At 40.5% G+C, this 19,625-nt stretch overlaps 1 protein-coding gene across 4 annotated transcripts in view; it reads right to left on the bottom strand.

Moving 5' to 3' along the window:
* LOC115367672 (alpha-1,6-mannosylglycoprotein 6-beta-N-acetylglucosaminyltransferase B-like) overlaps positions 1-7,883 on the bottom strand; it is a 145,033-nt gene extending 137,150 nt beyond the window's left edge. For all 4 annotated transcript variants that reach the window (XM_030063547.1, XM_030063529.1, XM_030063538.1 and 1 more), the window contains exon 1: positions 7,318-7,883. In XM_030063547.1, coding sequence (XP_029919407.1) covers positions 7,318-7,385 — 68 coding nt within the window. In that variant the 5' untranslated portion in view covers positions 7,386-7,883. The remainder of the gene's footprint in view (positions 1-7,317) is intronic.
* Between the last annotated feature and the right edge of the window lie 11,742 nt (positions 7,884-19,625).

The following is a 19,625-nucleotide window of genomic DNA, read 5'->3' as shown; positions in this document are numbered from 1 at the left end:
TGAAAAATAAAGGAAGATGGATAGGACAAGACAGACAACACGGGGGACAGGATTGCAAGGGGACAGAATGATCGAGAGTGAACAAAAAGGGGGGAAGAGATGAGAAATTGAGGTGAGGAGACCAGAGCATAGGAGAGAATGTGGAAAGAGAAAAGAAGAGGTGGGAAGGAGAGAAACAAACAGAGTCAAGAAACAGCAGCAGCAATTTCAGAAGGCAAAGCATAAATAGAACACCGATCATATAGAAAAGCAGAAAGGGGAGGCCAAAAGGATGCGCGAGTTGAAATGTTTCACTGCTGTGAATTAATCAGCTGGCACACATCCAACACTACTGCCAAAATACTGGTGAACAGTTTGTCCCTGAGTCCAGGCGAAATGGATGTGATTATTTATGTAATATGTTGTCAGAGGAGAAGAAGGGGGAGGAGAGGAGAGTACAGGAGAAGAGACGAAGAGAAACAGAGCAGAGACATAAAAGAAAAAGGGATTAAAGATAGTAAGAGTACTCAGTGAAGACAGCTACAGTACATCGAAAACTAAGTCTCTAAAGCACACACTGGGCTCATCTCGCTCCTCTGTCTGAACCACAAAAAAACTAGGTCAACAACAATAGGATCTACAATCCAGTCTTTAGTAGACTTACGCTGGATCACCCTGAGCTCTGAAATGCATCTTGATTTGAAGGTCAAGTTTGGGGAGAGACAGTTAACCTGATCACAGGTGTGTGCTGCTGTTTTAGGATACTTCACTGGTGTGGGCTTTGATCCAAAATGCAGTAGTGCATGGGAGGCACTGAACAGAAACTTCTCATTTTTCATCCTATGTGGCACAGATGTTTAAAATGCCACCTAAACAGGGAAAAATGGGACTTCATAGAGGTTCTCTATAGTTAAGACAGCCATGTGGGGGGTTGGATCTTCTTTCAGAATTGGAAATTAGGTCTTTTCTAGCCGTGTTGTCCTAGTTAGGATACTGTCTTTAGAGTATATGGATCAAAGGTTACCTTATTATGTCAAGACACTGGGAACCCGAGAGTCAAAGTTGTCTCTGACTCCAATTGCACTGCACAAAACATCAGGCAGCCCCTTGTGATTAGCAAGAGTTCAAGTTCAGGTTTATTTAAAGCCCAGTATCATTGTTTACAGTCTCAAAGGGCTTTAGATGCCCACATGTTCACAACAGTCAGGACAAGACCCTCTGACTTAATCCACAAAGCAGGCAAGGAAAAAATCCATAAAAAAACCCCCAGCTGAACAGGGAAAGATGGAAGAAATCTTGGGGGGAACACAGAGAGAGGAGACCCCATTCCTGGCCAGACAGGTGTGCAATGGGCATCAATCAAGCAAGCATCAAGACAGGACTTACTTTCAAAGGTCCAATGTTGCTCTACCCTTGCTCTACCAGTGCTCTTCGTGAAGTGCACTTTAACATTAATACACTGCATATTGTTTTTGCAAAGATACATTTGACAAATTTCTAGTTTGTTCTGGGAGCGTGTATGCTGATTAGTAATTTAACAAGGTAACATTGCTAGGTGTTTGGTTACATATGTATCATGCACTCTGAAATGAAAACATTGTAGATGTTGGTTTCCAGTACTTTATTAGATTTGTAAGACACTGGTTACATTGGCAATGGCTTAAATTTTACTGCAGATCCATACGTGTCTTTCTCTGCGGGGAAATCCATGTCATTATGAATGTTTTTTTTTTTTTTTCTCAAATGTTATTTAACGATTGGTATTGAGGCGTCTTTGTATTATTTTTGCTGGAGAAATTGAGATGTGTCGCTGATGGGGAGACTATGAGGTGTGGGTAATTAGAGTAAAACATTTTGGGCTGAAGAGGTTCCCTATTCAGGAAGAGGCTGCTTAGACTAGTCCATAAGGTGGGGCTGTAGGTATGAGAATGGTATATATAGATCAGATCAGTTTAGCCAGGGGGAAGAGAAAGGATGGGTTGACTGGTCTTGTTGAGATATTTTTTCCTTGCATTTTTTCTATTTTTTAAGCACTAACAATTCGGAAACTGTAAATAAATCACTGTATCCTTGATGAGAAATATTGAGTCTGCCTCCTGTTTTGACCCTCTGGCTAAGGCTATCCCACACTCTTCATCCTCATCCTCTCCCTCAGTGCTCGCCAGTGCGTGAAAACTCGGCCTAGATACATTCTCATTGTGGAATGAGCTTTGTCCGCTTGGCGTTTGACCTCGCTATGTTTCCTTTTTTCCCCATTATCCATGGTCCGTGATCTACATCTTCGATTTTCATGGCTTCCTGCTGGATGTTGTGCCATCGATCTGGCATTGCGTGCTGTCCCACTGCCCAAATGCTGGCGCCCGAGCTCAGCAAAACAAGAAAATCCAGACAGAGGGCAGGGTCCCTTCAGATAAACACACCAACACACACTTCTAGTGGACCATAAGTAATGATTGAGTGGGATTGCTGTTGTATGAGTCTTTTTTTGTTTGTTTGTTTTGTTTTTAGGAAAATGCTACTCATTCTGCCTTTAAAGTTTAACTCACTGAGGTGAGGATGGCCTACCTAAAATGTAGCACATCCTATATCACACCTGACACAGGTCAAAAATGAGTGCATGACCTGTTTATACCTTTGCTAATAGGAGCTGAAGCCGATAATTACCTGAGACTGCTGCAGGGTTTAGAAGGCGTAACTAAAATGCCAGGCTAACCCGCTTCCACTGAGCTCATGTCCCTGGTGGGAGTGAGATTTTAGGTCAATGTAAAAGGCATATGATAGGACAACTACAATGGCTATCCCATCAGCATCTATACTGTCCTAGCAGCTGGATCCATGCACTATAAATGGTATGAATTTTCTCAGTTGTGTGAAGGACAAATGAGTCCTGGTAATCCTGGTCCTGGTAGTCAGACAACATTCATTTGGTCAAGTATAGGATTTCCTAAGCTTTACTTGCTGACTTAAAAAATAAACAGTAGAGCAGCAAAATGGGAGTGAGTTACTGTCTCAAGTGAAGGACTTCAAGTATCTTAGTATCTTAGCATCTTGTTCACACAATTGACAAATGAAACAGGCCAGCAGTGAGGAGGGAGTCTTAAGCCAAAACTCTAAATTTACTGGACAATCTACGTTCCAAGCTTCGCCTCTGGTCAGTGCCGAGTAGTGACTGAATGAATGAGACTGCAGATACAAACAGCAGAATGAGCTTCCTATGCGGGGAGGCTGGGCGCAGCCTTAGAGATAGGATGAGGAGCTCAGACATCCTGGAGGGGCTCACAGTAGAGATGCTGCTCTTCCATGTAGAAAGCCAGTTGAGGTGGGTCAGGCATCTTGTTAGGATGCCTCCCTGACACCTGTGATTTTTTACAAAATTGTAAAAAATCTAATATTTTGTGTGACTATCATCTTCTCTTAAAAAAATCCCTTGTTTTTGTCTGGGCTGCCCTCTTCAGTCTGTTACTACGGTGACCTGGTCCCAGATAAATGGCATGGAATGCATGGATGGATGCATGGACTCGTGAGCAATGAATAAAAGCAAAGAAACAACTAAATTAAAAAGCACTAACATGCTCAACATAATAAACTGGCATAGTAATTATCGTAATTCAATTAACAATTCAAGGCAAACCAAGCGCAGGTAGCCTTTAAACTTTTGACTCTGCACCAGAGGTTGGGAAATAGAAGCTCACAACAAATTAGTGAATTATTCATTACTATTGTAGTCTCTCTGAAATCCAGGGAAGAGTTGTTTGTTTGAATACAAGGCCGAGTGTGAAATCTGACAGAATTTCCTGAAATGGTAAACAACTGCAGTCATGCAAAGCTCTGCAGAAAACTTCTTGATATTAATGAGGCCATAACAGATGGGTTCCCTTCAACAGCAAGGAAGAATCGCCACTTAAAAGAACATCGTTGAACTGATCTGATTGACCCACAGAAATCAAGTTGATGTTGTATAATCTGTTAAGTATGGAGCATGGTGGTTTGGCAGGCTTCCAGGGAGACTTTATATTCTAAGACACAGCCAATGTATCTTGTCCTGACTTATAATATATAATAATTTCTTCAAGGACACAGAGAAGACTGGGCCTCCTTTGGGAGGACAATTTTCACTCTTGCATACTACAATAACACTTTATTGAAGTTGATAATGATATGACATGACATGATAATCACCATCAAGGCTGAAGAGTAACGGGTTGCATATAACATGCTTAGAGTAATCTGTAAAAATGTTGTGAACCATTATGTTTAAGCCATTAATTTATCTTATTATTCAGTACATTTTTCAGGAAAATAAATCAGATTAAATTTCTCAGTTGGATCCAGTGAATTACATACTGATTTCAATACTAATGAGGCAAACTGTAACTTTAGAATGAAGACGTTTTGAAATCATAACTCTGATTATCAGCGCCATTTGCTGACAATGAAGGAAATTCATAGAAAAACATTGATTATACAGTGATGATCACTATGATCAGCAATAAGCAGGACATAATCAGAGCGCTCAGTAACACTGGAGGCCCCTATAGTGTAAAGTGTTAGCATGCTGGCAGCCACTTCTGCAACTAGCATGAATTTACTTACTTTCACTGAAATCCTAATGAAGTTGAACTGACTGATATGACATTTATATTGCAGTCTAAGAGCCTCCAGGATACTGTAACACTTGGATATTACCCATCTGTTTGAGGCATATTGAAAAATGAATCGGATTAAATTATTCACTGTCAGAGGACCAGTGAACAGCAATACAATAACTGAATCCAATCCAAAGCACTGATATGATCAAGGGATTATTTGTCAAGGTTATGAACCTATGATCCAGAGATTATTCATTGAAGCTATGGATTTATACCTCTGTGGATTATGTACCTACTGTGCGACCATCTGGTCATAAAGCCAGGGGATAGAGGCTTGAAGTCATAATCACTGATTTGATTTTGGACATGGATTTATGCTTTTTTTTCCCCATCCCTGGTGCATTATTTGTTTTTCATTCCAGTCCTCTGAGTCTTCCTGTGTCATCAGGGTTATGGAAAACTGAGTGAGAAAATCAGCAACACTTCTAAAGAGACTGAAGAGCTAAACAGAGGACATGAGGCGGAGTGGGCTAAACTTACAGTGCCCTGAATAGTTCTTTAATCCACTTTTATCCATACTTCTCTCTGTGATCTAGGGATTAATAATCCTCGATGTGTGTGCGCATTAAAAAAAAAAAAAAAAAAAAACATGAAAAATTAAAAATAGACAAACACAGTGTGTGTGAACAACAGAGTGAATGATTGGGAAGGAGACCAGCAGACAAAAATAAAACACAAAAATATTCTGTTTATGTGAGTGAGCAGAAGCTCGCCTGGTTTGTGCAGCCGTCCTGTCCTGAGGCGATCGTTTCCTCTCTTATCATTTAGCCGTTTTTCAAAGCGGCGTTAGTTGGGTGATATGGAAGGATTAGGACCCGGTCCTGCCTGACGAGTCTTTAATTAACAGGCTTAAAGTAAATGCTCTGCTCCCTATAATTGGATCAGAAGGAGAGATCTGCTATCAGCTAATTGGCTTGCTCACACGTATGGACTTATCAGATTTTGCCCCTAGGTAGATGATTTTGAAGCGAAAGGAGATCTGCCAAGTGTGGAGGAGCAGTGGTGGAAGTGTTAGCTGTGGTGTTTTCCAAGAAACTTTTTCTTCTTGCCTCTAAATTAAGAAAACACTTCAGACCTAAGAGACTTGCAAATTTGCCAGAAAGCTATTACTGGCAGCTTTTTGGTCACACACTTGTGTTTGTTAACTCTTCCATGCTGTAAGCACAGGTTTCATCAGATTTGTCAGTAAGCACTCTTGCTGAATCACCCACCTCCATTGCCTCAAAAAGATGCCTAGTCTGACCTGGAGGGAAAACACAGCTCTAGATTATAGTCCTGTGTAGACATATATTTTGAATGTGATACACATACGCCCATGATCTAATGTTCAGTATAGTCCAGGCTACCATGGCCCTGTCTAAGTGAATATGTCAAAGTAAAAATACTTAATCTTCTGTGTGGACAACCATACTGCAGAAACTCTCCATCTTAACAACAGCAGGAAGTTAGTCTCATATTCACTGTTAAAAATCTAGCTTTAAAAAAAAAAAAAAAAAAAAAAACAGGAGGAAAAAATCTGTTAGTCGAATGAATGCTTCCAATGCAGTTTGTGAGTTTTTCCGGGAACAAATATAAATATGTTGAAACAAGGAGGAATAAGGCAGATCACTAGTGTAGAAAATGTCACTTGATTCAAGGAGATTCTGAAAACAAGCTGGTTAGTGTTAGAAACAAGAGGGAAAATCTCATCTCTCCTCTCATAACTTCTCATTTAATGAGAAGTTATGATGGAGATCTTTTTTTCAGTGCAGTGTCACGATCCAGTATGCAACAGAGATGCAACCATCTCACAAGTCCAACTTCCTTACATGCCTGCTGCACTGTTGCTCCACCCTGCACAAGAAGCTGTTTGGAAAACCCTGCAGAATTACAAGCAGGGTGGACGGCTACTTTCTGATGTTTATAATCCTCAGCGCACACTATCCACAGCACATTGTAGGAAGTGAGTAAATTAATTGAAAAGAATTAAACCCTGCCATTCATCTCCCTCTCTCCCACTCTCTTTTGCTATTGCACAAAATAGTGCTTGCAGGGCAGATGATGAAGCAGGTTGGCACAGCATGGCTCACTGGGCTGTAAAGTATCAACTCTTTAAGCAGTTAACATGTGTAAGAAAACCCCTCCAGTTCCCCTTCATACCTCCTGTTTCAGGAACAAAGCCCAGCCACACAGTGATAATGCAGCTACCCATGCGATAAGCAACTAACTCAGTTACAGCTCGCTTGGCTGATAAAGGGCTCATTTGGAATCAGTCTTTCATGATCACTCGTTGTGCGTGGGCCCTATATCCATATGGATCTGCACTGCATCTAATTCATCTGGCAGAGAAGCATCTGGTGTGTGTGTATGTGTGTGCGTGTGGAGGGGGGGTGGCATACACACAGAACAGAGAATTAATAGGAGAGAGAGATAGATGCACGCGCGCGCGCACACACACACACACACACACACACACACACACAATCAAAAGTGAATTTACTCAGGGTTTTTCCAACTCGGTGAAGCCCTCCCAGTCGCACAGAAGCCCCTGTGTACACTGTGCATCAGTGCTACAAGCTGTGAGAAACACCAACAAATGCAATATGGAGATTTAAAAAAAAAAAAAAAAATGTTTATTAAAGCACCTCTAAGGCCAACAGTATGCTTGAGGAGACATAATAACACCGTCCCAGTCCCATTTGTCGCTCACCTGAACGGCTTGAACGTCAGTAGACATCTTCTAACCATTATTTTAGCGTCGGTGCTGCCAGCAGTCATTTCCCAAAACGAGCGAGCCGTGACATTGTTGTTATCCTCCCAACTTGGAACTTGAGGTAAGCAAACATTTCACCTGCGTCCCATCCAGCGGTCCGCGGCTGCCTGCACGGCAACCTTCAATTAACACAGCGCCCACAAGTTTATTAGTGTTATTTAACACCGCCGGGAGAACGGGCAAAGAGTTTGGTTCAGTCGGCGCCTTGTAGCTCTCCGTGTACAAGAAAAAAAGAAAAGAAAAAAAGGTTAATACAGGAGGGTTATTCCGTTGCCAGGCAAACACTCAAAATAGTGAAGTCCCTGAAGGTTGTGTCCACCGCCGGAGTCATGTCCGATGTGATTTCTTTGCAAAAAATAATGGCGTTGTTGGTCAACACGTGTGTGAAATGTGTGCCGTCTGAAATCCACATGTCCTCCGTGTTTCTGTGTGAGGGAGAGGAGAGGCTAAACTGGGGCGTTTCAACTTCACAGCGGAGGCAGCGCAAGTGTGGCAAGCCGGCAGCGCTGCCTCTTTTCATTGACTTCACCGCCCGTCAACTCACGAGGTGTATAACCACTCACTTCCGGTGGTAGATTTCTCAATAAAGTCCGCGTTGACGGGCATATGTGGCAATGATCAATCAATCAATTAAACAATTAATAGACAAAATTTAAACAGAGATCGTGTCTTAAATTGATCATCTAAAAGGCATCCTACAACAAAATCGATTTTCTAATGTAAGTCATTTTCACACTGTGATATTGTAGGCTATATAACAGAAAATATGATTAAACTTAAACTCTTACTGGCTGGCTCCTGTGCTGCAGCAAATACTCATCGGATACAGTGAATAAAACAGTACAGAAATAAGGATATCAAAAATGGCCTGTATATATAACCATAAGCAACCACCATTTTTCAACACTGGAGAAATCAATAAAGCTTAAGAAAGCATCAATATAGGTCACAAATGTGAGGAGAAATGAGAATAAAAAACAAAATATGCGAAACCACCACATATACAGTTTCAGGCTGTGCTAAACAGGTCCAAACAGGGCCACAAAAACTGTATAATCACTTTCAGAGATATTATAAATGACCGTAAAGGTTAGAAACTCTATTAGTCGATGTGAAATGTTTTCTGTGGCGTGTTGATTGCTTTTATTTGGAAGGTAAATCGTCCCGTTTCCGGTGATGCCCTGGAGTTTTCTGTTGGACTTGACGGTCCGATCGGTTGGCAGCACCGGTTTTGTCTCGAGCCTCCTCAGCCACACAGAGCGCCATCTACGTCTTTTTGTTCAAGCTGATATGAGAGACACTCAAGTAGTATTTAAATAAACCTCGAGTTATTTATTTATTTATTGATGTTACCCCCTCAAGAATACTTCTCAATTGGAGTGGGAAAAAAAATCAAGGTTATACCCTATTTCATCCAATCATTTACCTCGAAATGGGGCTCTAACCTATAATCTGAGTGAACAGTGGTATCCAAAGCTGGTGCCAGGCACAGCCAGGAGTCTTTAAATGAGCTCCAAGGGTCTTTAAGCAAAACGAAAATCAATTTAATTTCACTCATGTATCATTTAATTGTAATGTTTTCACCTCACCTGTGCAGCCAGGTAGGCCGTGTAATTGTGCACTAATTCATATCAAGCAGCAAAAATCCTCTAGGGTGGGGTTTCTTGGGACACAGTCCTATCAGATTGGGGTCTGTGGCTGGATGTGTGTCTCTCATGGAGATGTTTGGAGATCTGTGTGTTAAACCAGCTGCTGTTGAGCCTGTCAGCACCGCGGACAGCGACCGTGATCCGCCTCGGTGTTCAGGGTGCAACAGCGGCACCCAGCGGCCACTGATATTACTCTGATAATGGAACAACACCTTAAAACCGAATTTATAAGCATTAATCATACTCCTAAAAGTAAATTTTAAACTATTAATAACAAGTAGAATAAAATAGAGAGCAGAAATAGCATCCTTGTTAAAAAATGAACGATGATCACTCACTTTTCGGGCTGCTGCACACCATGCTGCCCTAAGACATAAAGCATCATGTTGTGTGACTTTTTGTTTCTTTCTGACTCCAAACCTTCCAAACCTTTGAGACTGATCAAAAATATCCAACCTCTCTCATATTTTAGCCATATCTTCAGCTGAGCCATTATGCACTAAATGCATGAAATTGAAACTGACCTCTAAATCAAAACTGGTACACACTTCACACCCCATTAACAGTCTGTCCAGCGGCGGTGCTATGAAGTAGCTCAAACAAAAAGGAGGAAGGAAAACAAACTACAACTTCAGACCACCTCATTCGTTGAGTTAAGCCAACCATGGTTTGCAGTCATTTTTAGTCCCGGCACAGATTATACAGTCTTTGGAGTCAGTGGAGCATTGGAGCAGAGATGGAGGCAGAAGGGGGAGATCTGCAGGGGACCAAACTGAAGATGACAGTGAAATCTCGAAGTCCCTTCATGCATCACTTACCTCGGTACATGTGGATTTGACTGACAGTCCACCTCCCACGCAGGCTGTCCCTCTCTGTGGGTTGTGGGAATAGTTCTGCTCTATCAGCAGGAGTCCACTGGGCAAACACGGGCTTTTTTCGACTTTTATGTGTGTGTGTGTGTGTGAGTTTGTGCGTATAATGTGCCATTCTGAATGTGTTTTAATCCACATAAATGCATAGACAAGCATACACATGGTAGTAGGACTCACTGAAGTCTAAAGAGCACTCTGTCATACACAGAGAATATAGAGTGGAAGGCATAAGCTTTCATCTCTCATTCTGGAAGAAAGACTCTTTCAGAACAGGCTGGCTACAGCTGCAGACTCCATCCCCGTCTCACTTTTTAGGAATCCTTCAAAACCTGTGCTCTGCTGATGTAAGATAGACTCAGGATAACTTTTACAATGGTAGGAGCTGTCCACTGCACTAGCCAGCATTATTGTTTTCATGACAACCGAGTACAGATAAAGTGGAGAAGGTGCACCAGGATATTTTGAAGCTACAATATGCAGTGCAAAGAGTTGTGTGTGTGCAAGATTACTTTGAGCAGTACAGGATTCCTGAAGTAAAAAGCATATTAATTTCCCCAATTGCAGTGTATGTTACAGACTGTCTGAGCATTTACAACACTTGAATGGGCATGAAACTCTCCTGGTTGAGTCACCAGTACAAACAAATTACAATTACAGCTCTGTTGTAAAAAAAAAAAAAATTCAGATTCACAGCTGGCCAACACCCACAGTAAATTCACCCTGGACATTATTAAAAGCCAATTTCAGGCAAGTTTTAGGGGATTTAGGCATGAACACACAGGCTCACAGACAGACACTGACAGAGAATGTGTAATGTACCCTATTTGCTTATTGTTATTTCAATGTTAAAAAAAAAAAGGTGCATGTTGTACCTTAAACAATTTTGCTGTTGAACTGGCAGTTTGCAAACAGTTACTGGAAGGTCTGTATGGTACACAGCTTGCCAAGCAGCCCTAATCATCAGACACTAAACTAATCCATTTCATATTGATTTGTTTAGTGATCTGTGAGCCTGTCAATACAAGGTTTAGGCAAATGTGCTTGTAAAGAATTTTTTGCAGCCAAAGTGCCATCAATACAGTGTTTGTTGAGCCTTACAGAGAATATGCTAATGAGCTCTGACCGCGCAAGATGGTAGGCTGTGAAATACCTTGTGAATGGCCACATTGCCATCACAGTTGTTCTGTGTTGTAGTTTGTCACTTAAAAGATCACTTTAAAGAACACAGTAAGCAGAATTTACAGACATCCTACAGAGGGTCTAAGGCCACAGTATATGCATGCACCGTTTAAGAATATTCTGTATTAAACCCTATACAGAATATATGGCCTTCTCTCGCTTAAGTTTGTTCAGAAGGAGAGCAAGAGGGAAAAACACAAAGAAAAAACATGGCTTCTTTATTTATGCCTACCACATTTTGTAGCAGGATGGATGACTAAAGTAGAAGTGGAGGACTATCCATCTATAGGCGGGCAGGGACAATGGGAGGAGAGCGTGCAGGGACATCTGTTTCAACTGGTTCACAAGAACTTCTTTATCTGCCCTGCAAACTTCTTATCAGATTTCTGGTGCAATCAACTCTCTCTCTCCCTCTCTCTCTCTCTCTCTCTCTCTCTCTCTCTCTCTCTCTCTCTCTCACACACACACACACACACACACACACGCAGAAGAAGAATAATGAATTTGAAAAGAAAAAACATTCCAATAACAAACCAATCTCATACCGCACATTTGAGATTGTGAATTATGCCACATTGAATTATGGCAGAAAATGGCAAAACTACATCAAACTGTATCTGGTTGCAAATTACAAATCTTCAACAATTTGAAAATATGGGTGGCAATGCTCTTGACTGAACTGCACGCACTTTTCACATACCTGAAAGGAAATGTTTTGAACATTAAGATTAGATTTGAATGTTCAGGGAGAGAAATTGTGCCCATTCAACTAAAAAAAAATTATATTCTCAAAAGGTATGACTGTCTCGTGTAGTTTTTCTTTTCTTGGAATTAGATGATGACCTTTTGAGAGTCTGAAAGGCAGAACAGCCCGTGGTGTAATGGTGTATTACAGTTGGAAGAAAAACCATTGAATTGCTCATTGTGTGCCATATGCCCTTCAAGTCTTATTGGCTACATTTATATTCATCTTCTATTTTGGTTGCTGGTATTATTCTGAACATTTGAGTATTCTGCAAAAGACAGTCTTGTATACGTGCACTTAACGTCTTGCCTTATTCTTATCTCATGATTGATTTTCAGACCAGACATAATCTGAACAAATCTGCAGTGGAAGGTCGATACTTGTAAACTTGCAGTGTGAAAGGATTAAAGAATCACTCTCTTGCTTCCTGATTCCTGATGTTGCAGAACCATAACAATTATTTCAGCCATGCTTCATGTCACACCTAGAATTTTCTGGAAGCTGGACATCAGTAAATCACCACATTGGAGGTAACAGAAGTCTCAAAACTCGATAATGCAATAATGAGATTCTAATTTGCAAGTGTAAAAAACTGATTGATGATTACAGAATGGATGAATGAATGAAGAATCTTTTGTAGGATCTTGTGTGTGATTAAGATCATCATCTACTTGTCTGAATAACCGGATTTATGAATATATTCCTTTAGTTTGAAGCTATAATTGCAGAAATGTCTTCCAATGATTTGTCATTAATATGAACAAAGTGAGTTTAGGATGTAAACAGACTAATCTGAATTTAGAAGTCAGCCAGATGAGTTTGAACCCAGGGAAACAGTTTCAAATAATTTCAAAACTTATTTGGAATGAAACTGGAATATTGTATTACATGACAGCATACTTTCAAAAACAAGGCTGATACTTGTGATAACTGAAGCCAAAAGATAAACTAATGTGCTTCAATCAGTGATGAAAAGCACCAGAGGGTAAGGCAGAGAACTGCCAAAACTTGTTTTATTTATACAAACATCTCCCGTCGGCATTATCCTGCCCTGATTTTTTTCATGCCTGTCAAATACAAATTCCAAAATATGAAAAACAAATTAAGCAGACATGTAGAGTACATTAATTACCAACCATTTAACACAACCCTTCTCTCATTGAAGGACACAAAATAAATTATGTTTCTGGATCAGGTCGATGAGCCTGTTTTGTGAGCAGATGTGGAAGCTGTTTGTTGAACGGGACAGGAGCAAATATTGATTTTCTGCCTCCACAGCCAGCAAAGGTCAAAGCCACTTCCTCTCTTCCCCGTGCATCTTGTTGGAACAAAGTATATGAAAAATCGTCCAAAGAAAATGTGATTCTAATCAAGTGACTTATGCACTTTAAACGCAAGTCACTGTCGCAGGGGGAGTTGAGACGAGGACATCAGAGACACATGAAACTACAAACTCCAATCTCGTACACCTATCACATATCACCATCACAGCCAGTTTAATTACATTTTCTCCTGCAGTGACAGGAAACTGCTGAGGAAAATTATGGAAACCTCTGAAACGCTTATGATGTGGGAATACAAATAGAGATAGCAAATAGTAGCAAGGAGTGGACAATACACAGAGGGAATAATACATCTACAGGAGACATTAAAGAGACTCATTCTTGTAAACATATGGGCCTGCCCCTACGTTAAAGGAGATTAAATCTTTTGCAGTGAAACCCTGTGTGCATACACTTGTGGCTATTGATCAGCGTGTCTCATCAAACACCATAGAAACTCCTTCAACCTGTGAGTGTGCATTTTCCCTCGAGCTGCACTGGGCAACTTCACACCTTTTCACGTCCAACCAGCAGCGAGAGGTAACAGTGTGACTTTCCAAGACTTCATTACCTACAGATCATGCAGTGCGACATAGTCTAGTGCATCTTCAGCTGTGGTGTTTTTCTTTTATTTTCCTGTGTCTGTAAATGATTACAAAGACTGAGAGAACTGAAATCCTTGGCAAAGCACAAATCACTAACAGCAGAACAGACAGATGCATTACTACCAAATTGCCAAATTTGGAAAAAAATAATTCTCAAAGAGAAAGGAGACAAAGCAGTGAAGCTGAGCTTACTCTTGACTGTTTAGACCCTCTTAATTTATTTGTCTCAAACTCGTGCCTTCCATCTCCCCCTCCCTTTTCTCCCTAGCAAAAACGGGCTAATTGCAAGTCTGGAGTCAGGCACAAAAAAGCAAACAAAAACAATCCATTACCTCTGAACTGTAATTGAAAATAGACCCTGGAGTTAATTACTAATCGTTAATCATCCCATTCGCCTCCAGGTACCTGGTTCGTTTTATCGTTTTTCATTTCACTGACTTTTTATAACAAAGCCCCCTCTGCATGGGAGTGGGAGAACGAAAGGGGTAGGACTGATGAGCAGAGGGATAAAGAAAGGGAACGGTCCAGACAAATGGAGGGATGAAGGAAATCGATGGAGGAATAGAGAATGGACACGAGGAGAGAACATAACAATAAGGGGGATTGATTTATCTGTAATGAATGAGGGAAATGGCTCAGTGGAGTGATTTGTCCCAGTCACAGTGGGGTTGATTGTATGCTGTTTTGTGAAAGGTTGAAAGGCTATGCAGTATTGTGCTGCTGAGTGACAGCCCAGGTCGACATGAGAGAGACGATTTGCATTTTCATTGCATTGGAGAGTGAGTGCCTCCTCCCATGTGAGCTGGCACCGACACACACACACACACACGCGCACACACACACACACACACACACAGACACACACATGGTGCTGTCTCAGCGTGGGGCCCGACCCGTTCCATCTCTGCAGCGTGCGAGTGACAGCAACACAGTGGCCCTGTGTGAACCTGTGTGGAATCAGGAAATAGCAAAAGAAGATAAGACCCTCAAAATAGACCAAATACAGCTGTTGTGTGCACATCACTCCAAGTGTGCAAGGAGGTCCAAGTAATAATTAGTAATCTCCATGTAATTTCCTCTTTCCAAAACGAATGATGAACAACATTGTATGGCATATCTATAGGGAAGTAACTACTAGTGCCCTATCTGAAAAGAAGATACTATCTCACCGTTCAATCCCAATGTGTTTTGGAGAAGATGGGAATTAAACCAGTGCTTGAAATGATGAGGATTTTGGTACATGTAATCTGATTTCATCATAGTACATTTGGAAAACACAAATAACCATTATAAATAATGTGTACAAGTTCTGCATGTAAAAAAACAAAACAAACAAACAAACAAACAAAAAAACTGTTATCTGATGCAAACTGGGTGCAGGATGCAAACAGATGCAGCAATACCTGAGCAGATAACAACAAATTCAAGCTGCTCATCAATTTCATGAACCATGTGTAAATTGCCTGTGTGTTAAATTTTGAAGGATAATTCCAGTCTATTTTTTTTTTTTTAATTGGCCCATGTTCTACACCACATGCCTACTTAGTTACTTATGACCATTTCCAAGCATACCCTGCTTGTTTAGATTTTTGAATGAGGTTTTCCTTCCAGACAGCCATTCATTTCCATTCATTTCATTATGCTCTGAAAATCAGCTTACAGAGATTTAAGATTCTCCTTCATATGCTGGAGTGAATCTCTGACATCCAGATCTTCCAAGATGGAAAAATCCAATTCCTTCTTGGTAGCCAGACTGTCATAACTTTTTAAAAGAAAGAGGCACCCATAACTACATCATCCCTTTTCACAATACTGATTGTTTCCTATCATTTGTCTTCCGGATTTGATTTCAAAGTTGCAGATGTTGAAACCTGAATGCACCAGTGGACCTGCAGACTTTCCAATTCTACATGCACAACCAATTTTGACACAAATAAATTAGAGCAGAATGCTCACTGTGATAGATAAACAGTTATCTCAAACATGTTTCATGCTTCTGCCAGTTAATTTTCATATCGTAATGAAATGAAAGAAAGCAGATGGCTGCTATGATTCAGAAAACAAATAAGCTATACTTTGGAAAGTGATCAGCTGAAATGTAACTTATTCAGATACAGAAATGCATATGATGTAATGCATTTTTGCTAAAACTGAATAGATAATGGAAATATCCTGTCCTCCTATCCTATATTTGGCTGTACTGTCGTTACAAGACAAAACTGTTACAAAACTGTTTAGAAGGAACAAACTTTCCAAATGGGGCTTCTAGCACAGCAACAAAGCATGCCCAAATACCTATCATGTCTCATAAAAATGCCTGATAAATATTTATAAAATACTTAATGAAACAGTGATTTACAACCAGATGGTTTAGAAGATGACACATTTAAGGCCAGATTTTATTTAGATAGTCAAATGCCGATACACAACTTGCTACCAAGTAATTATAAGGTGATGCTCAATAAAATGTTACATATAAATAGTGAATAGTGTGCAGATATGCAGTGTCTTATGGCCTGTGGTTAATCTTAGCTTTGGGTTTAGAATTTGAAATGGGGATGGGGTTATGGTTACTCAGCCTATAGAGGGATTATTTTTGTCACTTGAGAGTTCATTATCAGCATGGTCCAAATAATGTGCTACCACCTTAATTATCCCTCATTATTTTAAGCATCCATTATTAAACAATGTAAAATAAACTGAGAACTATACTGCACTCACCCAGGGCCATGGTTCTGAGCTAAAAGGATTTGAAACGCACGTATACACACAGGCACAAACACACTGGTGGGTTCTTAGACCCCATGCGGTGAGAGCTGCTGGGTCTCTTTGTCAGGAGCTTAATGTGCCAATCTGAAGTCTTGCCTGATAAAAGAACTCAAAATAGAGAATAAATCAAATTAAAGACAAATGCAAAAATGCAACAGCAATATTCCCCCTTTCATAGATAAATTCAGAAGCCTAAAACATTTTCAGGTCAGTTATCATCCAGACAGCTCTTCTTGACACATCAGCACATAGACAATCCATTGGTTCATCTACCAGCATGAAATATAGACCCATCCCATATAGAAAAAGATCAGGTATGTCTTATTGTCCAAATAGGTCTCTTACACCTCTATTCAACTCCTCATCACTGGTTTTGGAGTCTTAAAGGCACAGGAACTTGTCTGACTGTGTTGCTGTCTTGTGAGCTTCTGTTAAGGATGTGCAGTGTTCTGTTTACACAGAAACAATCCTTTTTGGCATGCCAGTCAATGAACTCAATCAGATAAAAACACAATGCCTGCAGGATTGATAATAATCAGTTGTGTTGGCCAGAACAGGGAAATGGCTCTGTGACCTGGTTGAACTGGTTTTTTGAATACAATGGAGTTCAATGACTTGTGTACAGTAACTTTGCCGTTGATGACGTTGGTGAGTAACTGTCGGTTATGATATTCATACACCTTAAAATTTCCCTGGGTGTTTTCCCCCCAAGCCAAAACAGACTTGTACTACCTGGAAAGTGTGTTTTGAAAGCCAGAAATCAGAACACCTGGCCAAGTAATCACTGAGTCACTGCTATTAACCAGTAACCCTGTTAAACCCAATAAATATATTGTGGTCATTTTGTTGCTACATGGGGAATTAAACCTTTACTTATTGCCCCTTTTACAATTTTTGACTCCTTGATGTTTGAAAGTTTCACAGCCATTGCAACAGTTACATATATACTTCTTTGACATGTGCAGTTGAGGGCTCTTGTGTAATAATTGCAGGATTTATTCTATTCAGACTGAGACTTCATTTGATACAACAACTGTAGAAACACTGTACAAAGCACATGGTGCATGTTCATCTTGGTATGCTTCAACAGCACAGTTCAAAACAAGTTTTATTCTTATTACTTGCTTGAGTGAATGTAAACAAGCACCTAATCAAATGAAGTTAGTCAGCGTTCAGGTAAATAGTTCATTTATAATCTTGAGTTAGAAGTTCATCAGTAATGATAAAACGTTGTGCATATAAAATATCCTGCACACTGCCAGAGTGCTTGAGCACCAAGCTGAGGTGCACTGTGCCTGTGCTGTAATGTAATGTAATGTCCTGCTTTTAGTTTTTTACCTGTTGTATTTTATCTTATTTATTTGCTGCTTTTGTGTCTTGTGTTTTATCTTATTTATGTCATGTTTTTATTTGCTGTTTGATACCTTTTTTTTTTTATTGATTTCTTAATGGCTTGCAAGGCAGAAGATAAATTTCCACCTGTGCACAATAAAGAGCTATTCTATTCTATTCTATTCTATTCTATTCTATTCTATTCTATTCTATTCTATTCTATTCTATTCTATTTTAAATATAGGGAAAGTTCATTGTCACTGGGTCACTGGCATTGCAATCAGTGATGCAGTGGAGGTTTACACACATTTTTATTTGCACAGGTTGACCCATCTTTTTAGTGCTGACCCAAATCTGAGACTAGGGCTGGGCAATATGTCAACATTATAAGAATATCATAAGACTAGGTATCATCGGCAATTTGGATATTATAATAACATGATATGTCATTTCTTAGTTTTAAAGGCTGTGTTACAGTAAAAGGATGCAATTTTCTGAACTCATTAGACTGTTATATATAGCTGTTCTGTCATTCGCCTCTACAATACCTGCTTGGTCGTCAAATCCACACTGTAACCACATTACATATTGTCACAATATCAATGTTGAGTTATTGGGTCAAAGATATCATGACATTTTTATTTGTAACGCTATCTGTGACTCATTTATGACTTATTCTATCCACCTTTTTATTACTGCTATGTCACAGGAAGCAAAGCTAAAGAAAAGTTGTGGTCAGAGATGACAGTCCATCCTCCTGCAGCCTCCTCCCTCCAATCATGTGCGTGCACACACACACACACACACACACACACTTTCTCTCTCAATGTTTTTTCAGATAGGCACTATTTTTAAGCAGAGTGTTTTGACAGCCAGCAACCCTCGGAGTGAAAGGAGCAGTCATCTGAGTATGGCATCACTGAGGAATGCCGGAGGCAAAAAGGCTGGAGGGGCCACTAAGGGCCCTTATATTGACACTGACTGACAGACCTGCTGTCCTATTCTGTGACAGCAGGGCAAGGATGATTTATACAGACGCGACACACACCCCAAAGCATCCTCCTAGGGGCCGAGCGGAGCCGACTCTGTGGTTGTGATCTAAACAGAAATATTCTCTCTGTGGCAGTGTGTCCCACTCAGCATGTTATCTGATGGCCGACAGCCACAGCACACATGGTCCATCCAGGCAGAAGAAATCCACAAGTGTTGCCGCCATCTCAAAACAAACGTGGGCGATTCATAACAAGTTGGTGAATTTCTTGTGAACATGCGTTTACACATGCATATATGCACATGAATGCACATAAGAACATGCAAACGTGCTCACACACTCAAAACCCAAACTCAAAATCAATTCCCCCTGCAAATAGCAAATGTTCCAAACATGATTATTGTATCCTGCAACAGAGCAGCGGTGGAGATTGAGAGGTTGAGAGAGAGAGAGAGAGAGAGAGAGAGAGAGAGAGAGAGAGAGAGAGAGAGAGAGAGAGAGAGAGAGAGAGAGAGAGAGAGAGAAATAGAGGATTGAGAACAGGAGAGCTTTTCCGTTCTCCTCTGTCTTCATTCTATCCTCTGCCTCTGATCTAATTCCCTCTCTCTGCCAGTCAATGGATGTAAATTAACTGTAAGTGGAATGAGATTAGTTGCTGTCTAGGATCCGGCCTCCCCCACCAGGGGGAGTAGGGGAATTTATTCTGCCAATCAAAATGCTGGATAAGCTGTATGGAAGATGACTCTAGATCTCATCTCATCCCTGGTCCTTTTTTTTTTTT

The sequence above is a fragment of the Myripristis murdjan genome, chromosome 1 (genome assembly GCF_902150065.1).
Source record: "Myripristis murdjan chromosome 1, fMyrMur1.1, whole genome shotgun sequence".
In the NCBI taxonomy this organism is placed as follows: Eukaryota; Metazoa; Chordata; class Actinopteri; order Holocentriformes; family Holocentridae; genus Myripristis; species Myripristis murdjan.
Note: the sequence above shows the minus strand (reverse complement) of the source record. Positions and strands in the feature narration are given on the sequence as shown.